Source organism: Pezoporus occidentalis, unplaced genomic scaffold (assembly GCF_034315485.1).
Source record: "Pezoporus occidentalis ecotype Australia unplaced genomic scaffold, CSIRO_AGI_Poc_V1 ctg187, whole genome shotgun sequence".
NCBI lineage: Eukaryota > Metazoa > Chordata > Aves > Psittaciformes > Psittacidae > Pezoporus > Pezoporus occidentalis.
Genome location: NW_026913715.1, coordinates 1,827,566 through 1,850,491, shown reverse-complemented (window position 1 = coordinate 1,850,491; position 22,926 = coordinate 1,827,566). Strand labels below are relative to the sequence as shown.

General features: G+C 48.2%; 1 protein-coding gene across 4 annotated transcripts in view; it reads right to left on the bottom strand.

Annotated features, from left to right (window-relative positions):
* Positions 1-22,926, bottom strand: part of LOC134162348 (discoidin domain-containing receptor 2-like) — a 59,476-nt gene that overhangs the window by 10,530 nt on the left and 26,020 nt on the right. For all 4 annotated transcript variants that reach the window (XM_062616039.1, XM_062616040.1, XM_062616037.1 and 1 more), the window contains exons 2-12: positions 22,321-22,458; positions 18,087-18,189; positions 15,050-15,278; positions 11,337-11,484; positions 11,023-11,128; positions 8,296-8,482; positions 4,281-4,527; positions 2,762-2,854; positions 2,098-2,255; positions 1,660-1,855; positions 281-525 (exon numbers count right to left, since the gene is read on the bottom strand). In XM_062616039.1, the coding sequence (XP_062472023.1) occupies positions 281-525; positions 1,660-1,855; positions 2,098-2,255; positions 2,762-2,854; positions 4,281-4,527; positions 8,296-8,482; positions 11,023-11,128; positions 11,337-11,484; positions 15,050-15,278; positions 18,087-18,189; positions 22,321-22,384 (1,776 nt within the window). In that variant the 5' untranslated portion in view covers positions 22,385-22,458. The remainder of the gene's footprint in view (positions 1-280; positions 526-1,659; positions 1,856-2,097; positions 2,256-2,761; positions 2,855-4,280; positions 4,528-8,295; positions 8,483-11,022; positions 11,129-11,336; positions 11,485-15,049; positions 15,279-18,086; positions 18,190-22,320; positions 22,459-22,926) is intronic.

The following is a 22,926-nucleotide window of genomic DNA, read 5'->3' as shown; positions in this document are numbered from 1 at the left end:
GAATTCTCACTGCCAGGCCTTTTCTGTAAGGTATAAGGGATATAATAAGGTATAATAGGGATATTTCAGCAAAGTTCACCAGCTGAGAAGATTCATGTGGCACCAAGCAGCAGCCTCCCAGGCGCAGAATGGGGGCTCTGAAACCTGAGGGACATCAGCTTCCCCCACCAGCAGAGACATACTGCACAAAATACTGGTATGCAGCACAGTCCCCAGGTATGAAGCAGTGCAGACTCTGCTCTGCAGGCACCTCCTTGCTGGAACAGTGGAAGTACTGTACCTCTCCAAACTGCCCTTCTCCCAGCTTCTCCTTGAGCCGCAGCTGCTGCCGTGGGAATTCACCCACGGAGATGTCCTTCTTGGTAAGGGAGTCCACGGTGAGGGCAGGCACAGCATACATGTTGTTGCCAGTTACACCCTGCAGATGGACAATATCTGTCTCGGCATAGTGAGGAACACTGTTCTGAAAGCCTTGGTGAGGAGTGGACTTGGTCAGGTCAGGCTCAGCGTAGTCCCCACTGCACACTGAGGGCAAACCAAAGACAGGTGGAGTCAGACACATACACGCTCCCTTAAAACCCAGCCTCGCCTGGCTTCTGCTCCTCTTGATCCTGCAGAGCTCTGGGAATCCAGCCAAGCTGTGTGCCTACTGCCTGGTACCAGGGTACACCCCAATGGAAGACTCTGCTTGAACTAAGGCTTAAAGCAGAACAAGCCAGTGAACTTGTGTTAAAAAATGACTGCTCTACCCAGTCATGGGAGCTAAAGCTCCTGCCCAGGCACTGAGGCATGAAGGCATGAGTCTGAAGTGAATTCCTGCTTCTGATTCATCCTAAATATGATCTGTTCCCTTTACCTGTTGTCTGCAATGTCAAACTTGCTCTGGATTCCCTTCTGCAACAAAAACAGATCAAGGTTTCCATTTTTCATGTACTTTTAGCATGCTACACTACCTCTTAGAGCTTATTTGCATAAATATCATGAGATAGCTCTTTATAATTAACTCCCTATATAACCAGTATTACACAAACATTTGTTTTGATTCAAATTCACATCCTGACTCAACCCAATCAGTCTCCCTGTGTACCATAATACTGGATCTTAGCAACTTGTCAGTGCTTGAGGAATGCAGCACTGCCCTTCCATTCACTCAGAGTACAAAACATTGCTGGAAATGCTCCCTTCTGTTTGCATCCAAAAGGTCCCCAGGGGCTGCAAGCCAGGGCACCACTAACAACTCTGCTGCATTTCCCTCTGCTTTTCCCAGGGGAATGTCAAAGAGCCCTTGCTGCAGGAAGAGGTGCTAAAGGTCTCCCTCAGCCAGTCTGGACAGCCCAGGAGTGCTGCAGGCAGTGACTTCATTGCCAAAGGGCTGATGAGACAAACAACGTGCCATTGCCAAAACCAGCCCCTAAAAGATGACCTGGCTGTTGTATTCATAGAGTCTTCAAAGAGAACAAGAAGCCAACACCCTCTAGTGGGCCAAAGATACATGCTAAGAAGTTGCAGAGCTCCAGAATATTGTCTTCAGTCCCTGGGTTACTATTATATTGCACAGGAGTCAAGAGAAGGTTACCTAGACACCACAAAGTCTTTAGAGACTGAGAGAAATAACAGAAGAAGAAACATGTAACTTCTGGAGACTGATGATTACATTACCCGAATCCTCTGCACTCTGGGAGAGCTCTGGAAGCTTTTGGAGCAGCGTAGCTGGCTGGTGATATTCCAAATCCAGTGGGAAAGCACGTTCATAGGTGGGATTTGACTGGTGAATCTGGGTCTGGTTGTTGGCAATGGTGTAGCTGTAGAAGGAGAGGCGAACTGTGGCGTCCTCCTCCAGGATTCGACGTGGGGCCTGCAAAAGAGACAGGAGAAAAGCTGAAGTGATGCTCAGTCGTTAAGTAATGTGTTGGCTGCAATCACAGCAACTTCCAGTAACATCTTGGATAGGGGGCTGGATTCCTCCCTGCTGTGAGGATAGAGTTTTAGCTGCTCTATGGAGCAGGGGAAATCCTGTACTTTCCACTTAATTCTAAACTCATCAGGGTTAATGTTTAGTACTGAACTTGTGCCTGCAAAATAGCTCCATTGTATTACCTTTTCCAACCTTTTTTGAACATATTGCTTCCAAAGAATAATGATTATAATCATCAGGAGCAGGAGAATAATAGCCACAAGGCAGCCCACAAGGATGGAGGTGCTGGAGTCATCTGCTTTCTCTCCTATCCAGGTGCTGGTCACAGAAGATGTGGTTTCTGGAATCATAGAGATATGAAGAAGAATCTGGAGTTAACAAAACAGTCCCTGCTGGCTAACTTGCTACATGTCCCCTCCTACACACTGGTACAGGAAGGATCTTAGGCAGCTCCCTGAGCATTAACATCAGCTGTGTTCACATTTTGCTCTTAACAGAATCTCTCATTTTGGAGGCTCAGAGCTAGGAGCTGTGCAGAGGACTTCTGCAGTCAGACTGCTCTTTGGAACAGATTCCTGCAGTAGATCCATATTAGAGCAGACAGCTGTCAGAGTTTCACTGGCTGCACATGTGCCTTCAGCCCACTTGTTCTGAGACAGCCCCAGCCAGCTGAGGGAAGAAGACATAGCTGAGGCTCAGAGGGCTGTAAGATGCAGGCCTGTGCACAAGGGCAATAACCATACCCAGAGCTCCAGAAATGGAGGGAGACAACACATTAACTACACTGCTGCTATGAAACCCCCCAACAAGTGATCCCTTGCCATGGCAAGTGACAGAAGCCCTTACCCCAGGTCCCCTCGGTAACATTGTACTCAGTTTCCAGCAGATCTGTTGTGCTTGTGGCGACTGTAACGAAGCTTGGATTGACACTCTCCATGTCTGTGGAAGGGAAGGAAGGTGTCAGTTCAACCACCAACCTCCCTGCTCCTGCCAGTGGTCAATGCAATCCCAACCATCACCCCTGCCTTCCCCAGCTGGACAGGGCTGAGACCCATGCAGCAGATGCCTGCTCCCTCAGCACTTCCCAGCACGCCTGCAGCACTGAGTTTGCCCTGACCACTGCATCTGCAGGATGCTGCCCTGAGCTTGGCCAGACACAGGGACTGAAGCAAGAGCTTTTCTTCCCATTCTAGCTCCAGCAAGTCCACAGGAGGCCACGGAGGTGCTGCGAGGGCTGGAGCAGCTCTGCTCTGGAGCCAAGCTGAGAGGGTTGGGCTGGGTCAGCCTGGAGAAGAGAAGGCTCCTGAAGGGGAGACCTGAGAGCAGCTCCAGTGCCTAAAGGGGCTGCAGGAAAGCTGGAGAGGGGCTTGGGACAAGGGCCTGTAGGGACAGGCCCAGGGGAATGGCTTTAACCTGCCAGAGGGGAGACTGAGATGAGCTCTTAGGCAGAAGCTCTTCCCTGTGAGGGTGCTGAGGTGCTGGCACAGGGTGCCCAGAGAAGCTGTGGCTGCCCCATCCCTGGCAGTGTTCAAGGCCAGGTTGGACACAGGGGCTTGGAGCAAGGTGCTCTAGTGGAAGGTGTCCCTGCCCGTGGCAGGGGTTGGAGCCGGATGAGCTTTAAGGTCCCTTCCAGCACAACCCAGTCTGATTCTAAAGAATCACCAACCAAGGCTAGACCAAGCATCTGTCTGCCTAGTCCCCCATGACAGAGGGTAGCCAGAAGCTGCTATCAGCAAGCTGCAATCACAGCCTTCCTTCCCCAGGAACATCCTCTCACTATAGCTGATCAAGAACCTTCAAGTATGAAGCTACAGACAGATCATTTCACTGTCAGTGCTGGCAGCTTTCTCTGAGACTCTTGTCCATTCCCTACCAGAGCCTTTTAAAGCAAAGCACCTCAAAGCACTGACTCCCACATCATAATTAAGACTGGAGGAAAAAAGGCGTCAGCCTCTTATTTTGCACAATCTGCTAACTTGGTCATCATATGTAGATATATATAGATAGATAGATAGATATAGACATAAGTTATTCATAACAGAAAACTTGGTAAAGAGAAATACAAATCAACCCCACAACCAGTGGGCAACTGCCTTAAAAAATGCTTTACAGTCCAATTTTTGGTTGTCCTGGTTGTGCTTCCGCACACGTGCACAGAATCAGACTGAAAAGCATCCACTGTAGAGTGGACCTTTATGCCCCTGCACTACCCTTCCAACTCTTTCACAGTGCTTCTACTACCTCCTCCTTCCAACCACCTAGCTCCACGGTGCCTACAGTCAGGTTAACCCCAGACATCCTGCACCTCCACACCATCTCCCTTGCTCTCTGTGCTTCCAGATGTGCTTGACTGAGGGACACTCACCCGACTGGAAGGAGATCTCGCTCATCATCATCCAGGTGTCAGCGAAGTGGAAGCGGCAGAGGATGGCTTTGCCCACGCGATGGCTCAGGGGCACGGTCACAAACCTGGCGCTGGGGTTTTTGTCATCCAAGACAGTTGCCACCCCAACAGGCTCAGGCTCCCAGTCTGCGATCAGGCGTGGTTTGAACAGACACTCCACCTTCTGGAAGATCTTCACCCCCTTGGAAAACATGTTGTTACAATGCACCTAGGAAGGAGAGAACAGATCAGATGGGAGGAAGGTTCCCTGAAACCTAAATCAAGCCTCAGGAATTATCCATTCATGAATATTATCTAGTTCTAACATCTCCCTATATGAATATTGCTAACCCACAACCCAACAAATCCCTAACGAGGGACCTGTTCAGTAGAGCTCCAGCCACTCGTAGCGTGCAATGAGAACATATGTGCAAAATGTTACCCTGAAATAGCTCTGAACTTTACATGCAAAAGCTACGTTAAGAGTCGAATTTTGGCAGCCTCTTCAAAAATCAAACCTGGTGCTAATCTAAAGCCTCACAGAGCAATTCTCCTTGAATATATATCCTTAAAAGGGGAAAGAAAAACCACATCTCTAGCCTCTTCTAGAAAGCCTTCAGCATCTACAGTCTAAGCTACTTACAGACACAAGCACAAGAAGATATTCCCATGCCATAGAGCAGCTCTTGCGCTGTGGTTGCACCTTAAACACAACTGAAGGTCTACATTTTAAGATAACCATCACACAGCCTGCATCCATTAGCCTCTCATGGTGGCTCATCATCAGGTTGTCCCTATTGCAATGGCACCACTGGAATTTAAGCTACCATCGCTATGGTGCCAAGCTAACAGCTGACTAAAACCAAGGCATCCACTCCCACCTGCAAGTTTACAGCTCCACACAGTTCACTTCCATACTAAGCAGCTCACAAACTGCCTTCAGGCTGGCCTCACACCTCCATCCCTGGGAGGTTGGTTTTAGCCTCCCAGGAGCCAGCAGTAGCTTTTTCTCTGCCTGCTCTTGGACTGCACCTAAACCAAGAGGCTCCAGCATAAAAGTGACCTCTCCATTTCCTGAGTTACGGCATTGCAGACGCATCAACACCAAACTCCTGGCACTCTCCCAGGTGCCCAACACTTCCAAGGAAGCAGGCCTGGCAAAGAGGGAGAGGGCTAGTAAGGATCCTTTATGCTGTTTCACTGTCTGTCTTCAATGCAAATCTTGTCCTTCTCAAACAAAGGCAGAATCACAGAGTGGTTTGTGTTAGAAGGGAGCTTAAAGTTCATCCAGTTCCAACCCCCTGCCATGGGCAGGGACACCTTCCACTAGAGCTGCTTGCTCCAAGCCCTGTCCAACTCAACCTTGAACACTGCCAGGTTGAAGAACTTCTTCCAAAGATCTCATCTCCATCTCCTCTCAGGCAGGTTAAAGCCATTCTCCCTTGTCCTGTCCTTGTCCAAAGCTTCTCTCCAGGTTTCTTGTAGCCCCTCTAGGCACTTGGAGCTACCCTAAGGTCTCCTTGGACCCTTCTCTTCTCTAGGCTGAACAAGCCCAGCTCTCTCAGCCTTTAAGTTCTGCCACACAGTCCCAATTTTCTGGACTCCAGTATTTTGGCACTGTGTCCAAGTGACCAGGAAAGGAATGAATAATGTGATCCTTAGTCTTCAGTCCCCCTCAGTCTACTCCATTTCATAGCCATGGTGGCCTGATCCTCACCAGCCACTCTAGGAATGATTTCCTAATGACTGTGGGGTATTAGCAACAGTGACAACAACAGCTTCCATACTCAGTGCAGCTTTGAACCCTATTAATTGCTTGGCCTCTGCGAGGTCCTGCAGTGAATAGCAGTGAACGGTAATGAGGACAACAGGCCTGATGAGCAGGAAAAAGACAAAAGAAGGGTATTTGCATGTAATTAGGAACAGATGAAGCTCAGACAACGTTATTCAATAGGGAGACATAGTCATCCATAACAAGGCAGGAAAGCCTGACGCCTGCAATATAGAATTTGTGCCATATTTGGACAGCAGTTGGATATGTTCATGCCTTGGACTGATACAGAGACACTTTCTATTCCAACCACCACCTACGGAAGTCCAATTTTATAATAGGCAAGCCCAAGTAATTTGCAAAGCAGCTGCAATATTTGCTGACATTTACTTGTAATGCTTTCCTGGGCCCTGGGGAAGTTCAGAGGACTGGGATGAAGCTAACAGGTATGAAGAGACAAAAAAGTCCTTACAGACCATTTAGCCCATACAAAATAAATGCAAATCCAAAACATGCAATGTTCAAGAAATAATCACAATTTAGGCTAATATTACAGCTTTCTAATGGAATACTAGATGTAGTAGCTGTTTTTATGAGCTGGTGTGGTTGGTTGAGGATGGCTGTGTTTACATGATAGACTTTTCTAAGGCGTTTGATTTCCTCATAACATCAGACTCCAGTTACCAGAGTATGAATTCATGAATTATAGTAGCTTGATTAAAAAATGCCAACTAAACCGTACAAGTTTTAAGACACAAATTCTTATCTAGGTGTTTTTCTAACAGGAATTTATTTCTTGCTCAAGATTCAAACTGAAACAGGGGAAGTTCAGGTTGGATCTAAGGCAGAAGCTCTTCCCTGTGAGGGTGCTGAGGTGCTGGCACAGGGTGCCCAGAGAAGCTGTGGCTGCCCCATCCCTGGCAGTGTTCAAGGCCAGGTTGGACACAGGGGCTTGGAGCAAGCTGCTCTAGTGGAAGGTGTCCCTGCCTGTGGCAGGGGTTGGAGCTGGAGGAGCTTTAAGGTCCCTTCCAACATAAACCAGTCTGGGATTCACTACTGAATTCAATGATCAGGGACAGCAGAATCCCCCGTAACAAATTCAACTGGGGGAGTGGGGGGGGGGGGAGGAAAATAAAGGTTCCTAAAATAATCTGAAGTTTTCAGGACTGACTTATTTTAGGGTATTCAACTTGGGAACAAACTGTAAGTGATGCTTTCTACACTGGACTTTTATCCTGGACACCAATAACTTTAAACTGACTTTCAGCACAATACCAAAGCCTCAATGCACACTGGCTCCCTACCCATTGGCTAAGGAGGACTAATATGATCTCAAGGCTCATAAACAGGGAAGAATCGTACAGAAGCAGGAAATTGGTACCATTCCTTTATCTAGTTTGATGGCAAGCCTGCAACCAGTTTCAGTTTCTATACCTCCAAAAGAGTATTGGCAAAGAAAGGAAGGATTGAAAGACGGCTACAAAAGTGACCCTGGATCTCACAGGGAAGGCACTGAGAAGTTCAGCCAGCTTAGCTTACTGAAGCAAAGATTAAGGCAGTGGTTTAATCTCAGTGCAAGAGCAGGGAAGTGTTTGAGAAGGCAGGACTCTTATTTTGGCCAGCAAAAGCAGGCCGAGAGCCAATGGTTGCAAGTTAAAAATAGACAAAATAAAACTAGGGTAAGTAACCACCAAAACAATTTACTTAAGGATGTGGTGGGTTCTCCTTCATTTGAAATCTCTACAAGAAAAGCCACCGATCCTTTTTAAAAGCCTCTGCTGTTTACTACAGCCTCCAAAGTTCAGCTCATTCTTCTCCCGTGTGTTTAAGTCATTTCCCACAGCACAAGCACAGACTTGGACAACCAGAGAAAGTTTTGGTCAAACGGAAACACAACCATGTTCCTTTACCTCAGGGGTCAAGCAGCCCCTAGACAGTAAGTAGCCTACATCCTAAACCCAGCTCAGCTGCCTAAGCACTGCTTCAGGTGTCTGCTTTTTATTCCTTTAAGCCAAATGCAAAAGGAGAGTGTTTGATCCCTGGAGAGGCAAGTGCTTCCCTGCTTCACCTTTCTACACTAGTCAACCTGGGACACCTACTCAAACTCTGCATTCAGGCACCTTGCACCTTCCTGCTTTGGGAAGAGGACCCAAAAGTGACCATCTGGAAGTACCCAAACCCAAAGCCTGTCCCAGGCTGCTTCTGCAGAGGGACCACAGTAACTACCTTCATGGAGGTGAAGTTCCGTGGCCGGTCAAACTGGAACTCCATTTCAACATAGCCCGTGCTGAAGCTCTCGTTCTTCCAGCCCACGTAGTCATAGCCTGGCCACACGCGGTACTGGTGGCTCTGGGTGAAGTCATCCAGGCCCAGCACCCCGTCCGTGAGCTGGCCCAGGCCACCGTACAAGTGCCTGCCAGGAAAGGAGCAGGAGTTAGGCAGGATTCCAGCGAGGAGAGCTCAGATGTGAAAGAACACGGGTCCTTCACCTGGTACTAGGAAAACACAGGTTTATCTACTCTTAATCCATCTTGGATAAACCATCCCCTGCTTTTATGCAACATCTGCTTTATCTTGTTCAGGCTGGGCTGTTAGAGTCTTTCCCTGCTTAGGAAAGGCAGAAATTTTGCCCTGATCTCAAGCACTGACAGCAAAGCCAAGCCATGAGCAAAGTCTCTTGAGAGTGGAAGCAGACTACAGAAAATGATACTGTACACTCTCCAAACAGAGCTTTAATTGCAGCATTTCACCATGGAGCTGCATGGCAGGAACTGCTCCATCCCATCCTGGGGGAACCAGTGGGGAAAGTTTTGCAAGCAGGCTCAGAAAAGCAGGAGAGAGCAGTGAGACCATGGGCAGCTCACCCAGCCACAGCCAGTTCTAACTGGGATCAGCTCTGGAATTGTTCCTTGTGCAAGAGCATGTTATCAACTCAGACCCTCCACCCAGGACTCTGCCTCACTGCTCTTCCTATCTTGAGAGTGCAGAGCTCACTACACAGTTTTTCAGCACCAAGATGCCAGATGTGGTTCCCTCCATCCCTGCCACATCCCCCAGCAGGGAAAGCACAGACACTTCAGCTGCGTTAGTGCTGAACTTGCTCTCTGGACCTGTTTCAGGGTCAGCTGCCTCCAGGCAGTCTGTAACCAGGGCTGCTGCTACCCACACTGCAGCTCTGCAAGCTCGCCCCAGGTGAGCCTGCTGTCAGCAGGATCTGCACAGGTATGCATGCCTTTGAACTTCAAAACAGGATTTACAGCTGGAAGTGGCAACTCCTGCTTCCAGGCTGGTCAGACTTGGAGGCAAAGCAGTTTGGAAGAGTCCTTGCTTAGCACACTGGGGTTTATGTCTACATCTGTAGCTTCCTGCCACTCCCCAGCAGACAGGCTTCCTGGATTAGTGCTGAGCAGCAAAGAGCAGTACCTGTATCTTCCTGCATATAAAAACCTATTTCTTTAAATATCCAATCCCTACTAATACCTAAAGCATCAGATATTAACATGTAAAGACATTGTCACCCAATACCTTGTAACATCCTAGAAGGGCAAGGGATGTACTTTCCACCCTGTTATTTTAATCTCCAGCATGATAGAACACAGTTCAGTTTAGGAAAAAAAATCACCTCTAAGCATAAAAATCTTTAAGGCAACAGTTAAAAAAAATCAGGGAGTTACTGACAACTGAACAGGAGATAAAATAAAAGCACCCCAAGTCAGCGGATGGCACCAGGTCTCTGAACAGACCCTGTGAGATCACTTATTAAGCACATTCCTGCACACACAGGGATCTGCTGCCTCAAGAAGATACCCATGCCCCTGTCTGTCAGGTTTCAAGCCACTGAAGCACACTCAGATCTGTTTTTACAGCAAGGAAAGTGGTTACACTGAATGTCTGAAAGTTCAGCCAGTTACTTAACATTTCAGATACAGACTCTTAATGAACTCTCCTTCCTTGAGGATCAACTACTGGGTAAACAAGAGACACCTCAGAATGTCAATAGATGCCACCCTACCTAATGTCAGTGACATGAAAAATTAACAGACCTTGTAATAAGCTCCCAAAATCCAGGCACTTTTTGATTCCAAATTGGAAAAGCATCATACCCCAGAGATCTTTACAGCGAGTGATCAGCCACCTTCCTCTCACACCACATTGGCAGTGGTGCCTCTGCTGACCTGCAGCTTCTCCCAGGGAGTGATGCAGTTTTCCAAGTTGTTTCAAGTCCATCAGAGCTTTGTTTTCAAACCCAACATCTCCAATCTGTCCAGAAGCTCACAGGTATCAAGTGCAGGCCTAGAGCTCAGGTGCTGCACACTTCCTCGGGTGCCCAGTTTACCCTGCAGACCTCCTGCAATAGTTTAAGATGCAGCCTGCTAGAGAGTGCATTTTGCATATCCAACTGCAAAAGCAACAAAAGTAATGAAGAGGGGAAGGACCTTCATCTGCTCCAGGGACACTGGGACTGAAGTATCAACGACAGCTTAATATTATCCCTGAACCAACAAAGAAATCAGTGCAATGAACATGGTCACAATTAGAAACCAAGAGCAACAAGGGCTTTAAGGCAATTGGACACATCAGGACTGTATCCTCACATCATGTAAAGACGGAAGCTATGAACAAAGACAGCCCTTAGCTGTACAAGGACACACTCTTTAAAGAGAAGCAACAACTTCCAATAACCAAAACCATTCTTTCTTTCTTTCCAGCCTTTGTGATCTGGGGGAAATGAATCTGATGCATCCTGAGCCCAAACCCTCCATTAAAAGAGCAACTAACAACATGCTAAAGGCCTCAAATAACAAAGCCATGATGCTTTGGAGAACTAGCAGGCTAGCTTGCAGCTCTGGAGGTCTCAAAGAAGTGTTTGGGATGCAAGATACTAGTGACAGGGTAAGTAGGAAAGAAGTAACTTGCACAGTGACCGAGAGAGAACAGGACGACTTCTCCCACCTGCGCTCCTGGTAGCCATCATAGGTCGAGTCATTCAGATAAACGATGGGGGAGCCAGGAGCCGCTATTGTCCCTCCTTCAGGGATGCTATAGGATGCCAAACCATCTAAAAAAGAAGGCCATATACCTCAGAAATACAGCAGCAGTAGCCTTCCATCACCTCTGTCCATATGATCCTTTTACTTATGATGTGGACCAACAGAAGCAGTTCCGTGGGCCTGGGATTCCCTCTGCATACATGGGACACGGGTGAGTCCCAGTGAGCATTGTGCAAGGACTACTTTCCAGTGCCAGGCATGGAAATTGGTACTTACCATGCCAGACACAGCCATAGAGCTCCACCCTCATACAGACAGTCATTGGCACCTTTGTCACAGGCATCACCCGGATAAAACGTGCAATGATGGGAGGCCGAAGATCTTTCAAGACCACGTCGTAAGTGTCGACATTCCCTTGGATCACCTGGAGAAGAGAGATCCTTACCAGCAACTGCTCCCCATCATGCTGTTCACCTGTACACTGGTGCACTTGTACCCCATCATCTGAGCCTGAGGAGCTTCCCTGTGCAGTATCTGCAGAGGGTTACCTGCTGCTGCTCCCCTCCTACCTGGTACATGGCTTACAGGGTGATGGGTGCTGCCATTTCACCTCCTGACCACTGCAGAGGAGAAAGGTAGGTAGGAGATGAATGAACACGTAGACTACACATTGCAGAGAGCTCCAGTTACTAGTACATAAGCTTTCTTCAAGTGAGCCTCCATGTACATTCTAACACCAGGAAACCAAGCACTTGCCCTCATCACTAAATACCTGGTGGACAGTCATGATATCCCTTCTCTAAAGCCCAGCAATATTCCAGAGGTGCTGCTCTGCTTGGGAATGAAGGTGCAATCAGCTGCAGAGCGGATGTCTTGTGCTCAGCATGGCTACAGTCAGCTCATCCTGCTGAGGTGCAGTCTGACATGGCAGCAACTTCAACCCTCCCCTTCACCACAGTTCTGGAAACAGTCCACTGTTTGGACAGTCAGTGTGTGGAAAGAGCTAATGCTGTCAAAGCCCCAGCACTGCACTAAAGGGATTTCTTTTAGAGGATTTGGACCTATGGAAACAAAATGAGAACACTTTTGATACCAGAAGTGTGAATTACAAGTGTCAGAGCTCCTGTCCAAAGACACTATTGGTGTGGAGGATGAATCAGAGGCTGAGGTTACTCAAAGACCACAGATAGCAAATGTTGATTTACAAGCAATTTAAAGGATGAAGGCCAGCAAGGGAGCAGAAAGGTGGCTTCCCCTTCAGGGAGCATGGCTGGAGAGTCTGGTGAGAAGTGAAAGACCTTCTTGTATCACAAAAAATTAGTCACTCAGAAGATTGCACTGCCTTGAAGAAGAGGCAGCCGCATCTGGTGGCTGATGGAGGTGCATTGGGCTGCACCAGGTGCAGATGGAGGTGCAAGATCCAAATCTACTTATCTGTATGCATTAGGAAGACCTCTTCCAGTGCTGCAGTTGATGCCAAATCACTGCTATTTCAGTGTGACTCCATGAACCTAACTTGGCATGTCTCTGTTCAAGAAGATCACACAAATGGTTTCAGCCAAACAAGCCAAACCCACCCCTTCCCTGTGCTGCTAGCTTTCAACATGCACCATATGCTGCTCCTCACCAGGAACAGCATCTCCAGCTTTAATTTGCTCAGTAAAGGCAAAAAGACAGTTTGTTGTCCCCTTATCTCTAACACCAGTTAAGGATGGCGCACTGGGCTGCACCAGATAGCAGATAGACCAGGGAGCCACCTACACTGGCTCCTCAAGACCTTCCTGATAGGAGATAAAACCCAAGAGGACACAGCATATGGCAGAATAGCCCACATCTTCATCACAGAAGCTGGACAGAACCTCTGGGGTTGATCATTTGTCAGGGAATCTCTGAGGTAGCAAATGTCCCTACCCATGGCAGGGGGATTGGAACTGGATGAAGTTTAAGATCCCTTCCAACCCAAACCACTCTGATTCTGTATGTCAAGCCAGAAAATTCTAGATGGACACAGGGCTGGACAGAGAAGGAAGAAAGCCTTCCCCCTCAGAAACAAGTACCTTTGCACCAGCTCCACAGTGGATGAGCTGACATGCTTGTCCTGTCCAGACATCTTCTGAGCGAAGCAAAGGAGAACGCACCCTTTGTGTGGCACCTCCACAAGGTGGGGTTGCTGCTACTGAGCACAGGTTTCTCAGAGCCCAAAACCCCAAAGTGAATCAGCTGTGTGTGGAACAACAGTTTCCAACTCAGCACCAGTTTCCAGCCCCAGGCACTACTGATGCCAGTGTTCTCAACATCACAAATGAAGCAGTGCTGCTCTTAAACAACTGATGGCTGGTAACAGAAACTGAGGGACCAGGACTTAACACTGCTGCACCATGCAACATTAGTGCCAATGGAGAGGTCCATCCTTAACTGGTGTCAGAGATAAGGGGACAACAAACTGTCTTTTTGCTTTTACTGAGCAAATTAAAGCTGGAGATGCTGTTCCTGGTGAGGAGCAGCATATGGTGCATGTTGAAAGCTAGCAGCACAGGGAAGGGGTGGGGGGTTTGGCTTGTTTGGCTGAAACCATTTGTGTGACCTTGAACAGAGACATGTCAAGTTAGGTTCATGGAGTCTCACTGAAATAGCAGTGATTTGGCATCAACTGCAGCACTGGAAGAGGTCTTCCTAATGCATACAGATAAGTAGATTTGGATCTTGCACCTCATTCCAAGGTCTGAATTATTTTACAGGACATTTGACCTGAGAGCAGTGCTGCTGAAATATGGATTCCCCGCTGGAATATGCCCCTTACTGGTGACACATTTGGAAAAACATGTCTTACAGAAAGTAATTTTCCAGAGGAGTTGAAATGGCAGGAATTGCACCCATTGTGTATGTCCAGAACAGCAGGAGCAGAGGAGCAGAAGCATCTTCTCTAAGGATACCAAGAGGGAAAGCTTTTTGGTCCCATGCAATGGGGAACAGGTACAAACACACAGAATATATGTGGAATTCCACATACATAGAACAGAATAGAGTACAGCTCAAACTTATAATTCACATCATACACAGCTGAATATGTGTTCATTACCTTATCTTGGCCTAAGAGGGAAATCTTGCAAAAACTGACCCATACTAAATGATAACATCTGACACTAACACAGTCCTGAGTGTCCCAGATCACTGCTCTGCACAGGACCAGAGTGGGAGACAAGGAGCTGCTTGTGGACAGTGTAGCCTATTGAATTCTGGTGTAACTCAACATGCAAACAGACTTTACCAAAGGAAGTGCCAATGAAGAACAGTTAAATGGAGTTTAAACTTCCCCTCCCATCCTGCAAATACACCAAAATGCGAGGGATGGGCAAGACAATGGTAATGGTCAAATGGCTGGTCAAAGGTCTGAGCAAGCAATTCATTAACAAGCTAGAAGATATCCTAATACTGAATATAGACCCCACTGTGACTTGTAAAGCACCCCCGCAGCGCAAGAAAATATCATTCAGTACCTTTCCAATCCTGCTTAGGTCTTCAGACTCAGGTCTGGAGACAGCAGGAGACACCTGTGGTGAGCTGGGAAGCCTCTTTGAGTGTGTGCTCAGCACATTTCCTACCTTCTAAACTCCTTCCTCCTCATTGCTCCTCACATTGAGCTTTGCTATCAAACACACAGAAACTCATCTCCATTCCCTGCCATCCTTTTCCCCTTTTTTAACTACTAAGTAGCAGGCATATGGTTTGCAGCTTCCAATTTAGGAGCCAGTGTCTGGCTGGTAGAGGGGCATTCATGTTTTAATACAGACAGAAAGAGTGAAGAGTCACAGCTTTCACTCACAGCAATGGTTGGGATTTGGGGGATCAGGTCAGGGGAGGAACAGTCCAACACCACAGCAAACACAGGACTAAGGCAGAGGATGCCTTACAGAGAAGAGTCAGGACACAGTATGGTGCACAAGGCAGTCCATAGAGGACGCGACACAATCCAGCTCCTCCACACTCACCTTCACTCCCTGGCGGTCCTTCCAGGAGACCCAGCGCTCGCCGTTGCGGCTGTAGTCGATGCGGTAGGCGCGGGCAAACTCCTTGCCTGTGGCATGGGCATGCCGTCCCTGAGTGCCAACCAAGGTGATGAAAAACAGCTTGTGCAGGTCGATTTGGAGGAACTGGACATCTTCTGGTTGCAGCAAGCCAGCTGGGCACCAGGCTCCATCGCCCTCTTCCCTTTGTAACCTGAGGGGAAAAGCACACACATGAGAAGTGTCACTTCAATTTAGGAAAGGACCTTGAAGCTTAGGGAATTGGGAGAAAGAAACTAAATCAGCAAGAGACACCTGAATCCCAGCCTGGTTTGGGTTGGAAGGGACCTTAAAGCTCATCCAGTCCCAACCCCTGCCATGGCAGAGACACCTTCCACTAGAGCAGCTTGCTCCAAGCCCCTGTGTCCAACCTGCCCTTGAACACTGCCAGGGATGGGGCAGCCACAGCTTCTCTGGGCACCCTGTGCCTGCGCCTCACCATCCTCATTGGAAAGCATTTTCTCCTTAGACCCAACGTAAACCTGCTGTCTTTCAGTTTAAATCACTGCCCCATGTGAAGTTACCTACAAGCTTGGGTTGCAGGACCCTGCATGCTCTCTGCACCTGGGCTGTACTGCAGGCAGCTTGTACCTGGAGCTCTCCCCTCCCTGTTTCCCCAGTGATACTTGCCATGGTGGATGTCTTCTACAGCAAAGTGCTAAACCTTTTGCTATTTCTGCAGGACAACTCAGCAAGGCAGACAAAGAACTTATGACTGTGGCTACAAGTGTTGTGAACAGAAATGCTTACTGTGTGGCTGCACACAGAACACTTTATCAGATGTATTCCAAGCAGTCAGCACTGCCTGACCAGGTCAGGGGGACATTAAGAAAAGCTCTGCCCATCTACAAATTATTCTGGGTCATCTCAACCTATCTTCCACATTTCCAGCAGAGCTGCTTGTGCAGAACACTGCTGGGGGTACAGTGTGAAGGTCTCTGCTTCCAAGTTGAACACTGTGGCACCAGCTCAAAGATTAAAGCTTTTATCCTTAGTGATGGCCACTGCCATCAGCAGAACCCCTGAAGGAGCCGCGCTGCCTTCCCTGGGTGTCTGTAGGCTCCCTGTGCAAGCCACAAGGTGGTGAGAGTTCTAAATGTATCCACATACCATAAGACCCTGTGGGCTTCCTAGCAAAAAGCATTTCCCAGGAAACAGGAAGGCCTTGAAGTGTCCTTGTCTTTTGGACAGTTATCTAATGGATGGGATCAGTGAGTGCCAAGCCCCATGCATCAAGGAATGCAGTACCCAGCAGAGACACTGAAGGTCAAGGCACAGGTTAGATTTTTGTCTCAGCTGTTTGTGCCAGACTTTCTTACAGTGAAGTGGCAAGTAAATGAAGTTGTAAGGAAGGAAGTGAAGACTGTGAAGTGACAGGGACAGACATCTGCATAGGACAACTATGACCTCTAACAAAATGAGGTCAGCTAGAGGATGCCTTCATGTCTTCACCCTGTGGATACCCAGCTGCCCTGGTAAAGAGATGATGATAACAGATGGTGATACCTGAAGTATTTCCAAACTGCAAATAAGTTATCCCTCAGGGAACAAAGTGAGTTTCCTAGCTTTCAGACCCATAGGCGTGTTCAAACTCCACTAAAACAGAGACATTGGGCATCTTTCCTCTACCACAGACTAACTAAAAATATAATCAAGCACTAGGAGAATTTTATGGTTTTTGACTGCCCAAATTCACCATAAAAATGAAAGTATCATAATTAACCTGAAATTAATCTGCATTGAGCTCTGCGGCAGCAGCACAAGAGGGACGTGGAGCTGTTGGAGCGAGGCCAGAGGAGGCCATGGAGATGCTGCGAGGGCTGGAGCAGCTCTGCTCTGGAGCCAGGCTGAGAGAGCTGGGCTGGGTCAGGCTGGAGAAGAGAAGGCTCCTGAAGGGGAGACCTTAGAGCAGCTCCAGTGCCTGAAGGGGCTGCAGGAAACCTGGAGAGGGGCTTGGGACAAGGGCCTGTAGGGACAGGCCAAGGGGAATGGCTTTAACCTGCCAGAGGGGAGACTGAGATGAGCTCTTAGGCAGAAGCTCTTCCCTGGGAGGGTGCTGAGGCGCTGGCACAGGGTGCCCAGAGAAGCTGTGGCTGCCCCATCCCTGGCAGTGTTCAAGGCCAAGTTGGATGGGGCTTGGAGCAAGCTGCTCTAGTGGAAGGTGTCCCTGCCTGTGGCAGGGGTTGGGACTGGATGAGCTTTAAGGTCCCTTCAACCCAAACCAGGCTGGGATTCTGTTTTCCTATCTGACTTGCACCAAAGCTGCAGGAATGTTCGATACCATCATTATAATCAATTCCAAGGTAACTTATTTTTATAAGTATTCTGCAAATCATCAAGGAGTAGCTCTGAGAGAAACACAATGACAACAGAAAAAGAAAAGCCAAGCTTATGACAGCTGTAGTGCTGCTTGATACTGAAAGAAAATCCTTCAATTGCTTTATAACAATTCCTTAACTCTGCAGTTCCAAGGTTTTTGAGTCAAAGTGGACACAGCCCATTTCCTCAATAGGATGCTGTGGAAAAGTTCATCCTTGTAAATGATTTCCTATTATTTACTTTAAAGCTCCCTACACGAATCCCAGGGGCACCGTCCCAAGCTGACCTGTCAGCCACAATCCATTAGAGATTTATTCACAGGATGAGGGTTGGAAGCAACCTCTGGAAACCTCAAGCCCAGTCTCTGGCTCACAGCAGGGCTAACTCAAGGCTATGGTGTGCTACTCAAGGCTTTGTACAGCCAAATCCAGATTCCACCCCTCAATATTGAATCAGGATTTCCTGTATTACAGCTTGAGACCATGACCATTGCCTCCTGGTCTTTCACTATGCTCTAACTAGATTTAAGCAGTGAATGAGCTAAGCAGAGAGGTTTCTTTAAGGGTGAGGGACGTTCTTCCTCAATCACATATTGGATATCTAGAAGGAAAAATGATGACATTTTCGCTGGAGATGAACCCACCTTGCATACTGGGGCCCTGTGGAATCATACCACTGGCTGGAAGCTGTGATGTCTTCATCTCGTATCGTCCCTTCGTGCATACCCAAAGGGTAACGGCATATAGCTGAAAATGGGAACACAAGCCAGGCCAACAGATCAGTACCAATTCCTTCCACATCACCAGACAAGTTTAATTAAAAGGCTATTATGCCTAGAGAATAAACATGGGAATGATAAAATAGAGAATGCAAATAAAAAGGATTAAGTACTTTATAATTACTATAAACTGAAATTATAAGTTGTGAAATGCACTCATAGCATCATTGAGCAGAGTCCTGACAGGGCAAAAGCTTTACAAAGAAACCCTTTAACAGGAAATCCAAAGCCATGTTATGGTACTGGTTGCGTGGACCTACTTTACAATGAAAAGTTATCAATAATGAGGAGACATAAAATGGAATCATTTGTTAAAGAGTTTTCTTCTGGAACAAACTGGTTGCTTGACTTGCATTCAAATAGGAGCAATTATCATCTTCATCAGGCCAGTTACAAGTGAGAAGTTAATCTGCCATTATTATAAATGACTAGAACCTTCGGGAACCATCTGCTCTGTTGTGTCACTGCAGATTGTAGCTTACATTTGAGCACAAGACCTGGCCATGCACACTGCTCCATTCCAGTCTGTTCCCAGCCTCAAGTGGAGCAGGCATCTCTCTCCAGGCACGAGAACACGCTCAGACTTGGTGCCTCTGGGGAGTACACACACAACTGGCTCGAGCCATGGAGCTCTACAAGCTCCATACAGCTCAATACACCAAAGCCAGTGCAGACAGAGCTCACAGATCCACGCTGGCCAAGTTCTCTCCCCTGACACAAGCTTTTAAACATGTCTTGGAATACTAAAGATGCTTTCAGAGAACTCAGGATCTTAATGCATTCATTAAGGCTCAGGATTCAAACCAGGCAAGCAAGATATTTTTGTCAGACTGACATCAACAGCAGATTATAAAGAAAGTTATACAGGATTAAATGATGAAACAATTAAAAGACCAAAACACCATCAAGGGCATGTCCAGGAAAGAAGGAAAGGGACTTCTCAAGGTCCTTGCCTTCATAGCAGCCCAACAGCCCCAGCTCAGCCCCTGTCTGCAGGGACACAAGAAAATGCCACATGTGCTTCAGTTACTCCATGGCACACCTGCTGCTGCATCCTCACTGCCTGCCCCCAGCCAGGGCACTGCTGTGGCCGTGCTCCTCATTTCTCTACCTCAGGACTGCCTCCCTTGTGGCAAACCCGGACCAAGCTGTTCTCCAGGCTCAGCTACTACCAGACAAGACAGAGGCATCAAACTCACCACAGAGAACAAGTCACCACGGGCCAAATAAGTGCCTCACACCTTTCAGTGTAAAACTGTTTGCATTGTCAGGCACAGTCTCAGTGAATGTGTGACATTCTTCATATTCCTAAATCATCTTGTAAAGGAGACAGTGCTGAGGTGACAGTGTTTGCTGATGATACCAGCATATAGTAGAAAAATCAAATTATGGGAATACAGACAAAACAAACTAGTAAACGCCATTACACCACCAGTTATATTCATGGTCAGATGTTGCTCAGATACAGAATAGAGCTCTTACTTCTTTCTTCTCCCATCAAAAGGCAGAGAAGGCAGCACAGATGAGGTAAGGAAAGATCAGCAGGCTCATTGTTACAAAAGAGAAAACTGAAGCATGACAAAGATATTTATATCATAAACAATTACTCACTGTCTCTAAAAATACCAGAGGCAGAAAGCATCAAGAGATCAGGTAGCAGAGTTCAAACCCAACATATGCATCCTTCATCTACTGAGCGCTCTGAATGCCAAAGGTGCACATGGCACAAAAATCACCCAGACACACACTGCCACAAGCCAACACACAAGGGGTAGCTCAAAAAGCTCCTGCCCAGCAGAGTGCAGAAGCCCAGAGCACGCAAGGGGTAGAGTGATGCTGTGTGCCTGCCCATGTGTGCATCCTTCCCAAGCCAGCAGGGATGGGACCCTGCTGGAGTCAGGACACCAGGCTGGATGGGCCTCTGGTCTTACCCAGAACATTCATTCATACATCTGAGATTTCTTAAGAGGCCTGTTTACAGAAGAATTCACTGGGAAGCAACTCGTATCTGGCTGGGATCAGGCATGATGAGTGTGCAGGCTGAAAGCCAGCCGAGAGCTCTAATCCTGCTCTGACACTAAAGGAAGCTTAGTAACCAAACTAGCCTCCACTGTCTTCAGTCTTCCCTGTCCCACCAGTACAACCTGGTTTATTGCTGGGTAGCCAATACAGTTCTAGTTGTTGAACTATGGGTAAACACCTGAAGGTCTTCCAAAAGCGTGGAGTTGTCTGAAAGCAGAAAGGGGCTTGTGTGTTTCTGCAGTGGGAGTCCTGTCTGGTCACATTATTTAAAGGTCAAGTGCACACCATACAGCAACACCAGCTGGAGAGCTGGCTAACTGGGAGGGACTCCAGGGAACTCGGCCTTATAGCAATCCTTAACAAAACTTCTTTGTCCACAGACCCAGGGATGGCAGATGGAAGCCAGAGCGTCCCTGGCATCAAGAAAGGATGCACTCTACAGGTGGCTGTGGCTCTCACCAAAGTAAGCAGCACGAGGCTCTCACCAAGATGCACATCTTCTCATCCAAAACCACTCTTGGGTTCTGTTTAGGTGCCACCAGGACTCCTGCTCAGATATCCCTGACCCTCTACTACGTGCTGAGGGACACACTCACCTGCCATGCAGACAGCATACACTGAGGCTCAGAGAAGTGTCACAGCTCACCTCTGTTAGTGAGGTCAAACAGCTGATGCTAGGCAAAAGGACTCCACAGAATCCTTCCTACATAGGTCTGAAATCACCCACAAAGCAGCCTCTTTGGTGTAGAAGGCAATGCAGAACATGCTTCAGACCACTCCTGGAGCAGAGCAGGAGGTCAAGATAATCCCAGCAGGGCAGCACAGCCAGGGAGCATCATCCAGACCACAGGTGTGCTGGATTTCAGTTGGGAAGAGAACACATGCAGCCCCTGGGGGCAGAGAGGGCTGAACAAGCAGAGCTGCTTGAAGAAACAAGTGAGCAAAGCTACATGCTGCTTCCTTGGTGGAAAAGATGACTGCCAAAGTGTGGGACCACAGCACTGTGCTCAGATCCCATCCACCTCCCAGGATCTGGTGGGGGAAGCTATTCCTGCACCTTTGTGCTGCACCTTCAGTAGTTCCCACCATCAAAAGGAATCTGCATGTGACTTACTCTCTGGCTGCTGGCTTCTTTCTTCTTCCACTACATTTTAACCATCAAAAGGAGAGAGTAACCCCAGTTCAAAGTTGGACTGTGTGGGGTGTACAGTGCAGGGAAGGGCTGTGTAAGGGGGGAGCACAGACCTTGCTGAGCCCCCCACAGGCCTCACTTCACTTCTGGCTGGCTGCAGCACAACCTCAAACCTCTACAAAGATCCACAGGCCAGAGCAGGGTCAGGGCCAGACACAGTTAAAGGCCTCCAAACAAAGACAGCCAGTCCCAGCAGAGCAAAGGAAGGCCTTCAGGGTAGCACTGTTGCCTCACCACACCTTCAGCCAAGCTGGAAAAGGATTACACTCATGTTTTCACAGACTGTCTCCAGCTCAAACCACCTCATTATGGGGATTTTTGCAGTATATTGCAGACCATTACCTTACTCATCTCCATCATGATTCTAACTTGCCAAGTGCTGTAGGGTAAGAGGTTAGGCCTTCCACAGGGACTCATAGGCTCATATCCCTGTCTCCACTCTAGCTTTGTGCCAGGTAGGGTTTTCTACCTTTCCTTCCACACTTCTCTCTCCAGAACCCCTGTTACTGGCTGGGAGTGCTGTGGCTTGTGCTTTGCTAGCTGGCAATTTGCTTTCCACAGCATCTCTGAGCCAGTCTAGAGCCAGGTTTGCTCTGCAGGCCAAACGGTCAGCGATGAAGGGACAACCAGAGCCCAAGCTGCAGAGAACACAGACCCTCTGGGTGGGCAGGGATGGAGTATACCCATGTGCATGAGCCCTCCTGGGGCTGACAGGAGAGGTGTCCCGTTCCAGCACAGCAGTGCAGGGGAGGACACTCAGGCACTACGTTAGTGATTTTATTTACACGCATTCATTACATTCACCATGAGAGGCAAAGAAAGGCTGAGGACGAGCACATGAAAGGTGGGAGACGAGAGTCCTCTCCCAGCCTGGCAGCTCCCTACCAGGGTTGACTTCGGCGCCCGCTGGCTCAGGCAGGGAGGCCAGCAGCAGCATGCAGAAGATCATGGTAGCGATCGGAGGTGCTGCGCAGGGTCAGATGGGTGCGAGTCCTTCAAACACAGCAGCTGCCATCTACATCTCTGAAAGACAAAGCAAAGAGATACGATGAGAGAGTCCTCCACAGACAGGACTCCCCTGTCCTGCAGGCTGGCTCTACTGTCCTTGCCTTGTGATGGGTTGGGCAATCTTCCATGCCTTCAAGAGGGTCTTGACCTCAGCCCTACTCTGAACCATGCCCTCATCAGAGGCTTAGTGAAGAACCAAGGACTGCCCAGCTACGTACACTATCTCTAAAGCTATTCATGGAAACTGGCTTTCAGAAGCTCAGCTCCTACAACTACCATGCAGGCATACTCTCAACTGCTTTTAACCAAGTCCCAGTGTAAGGTAATCTGTCCCCATCAATTCTTCACCCTCCTCATTACATTAACAAGCACTGAAGCTGCATCTACAGTGAACCTGGACAGTCCAACCAGGGCTCATCCACCCAATGCACATCTCTATCAGCACCAGCTCTCTACTCCAAGGAGCCAAGTGGGCACTCTGGA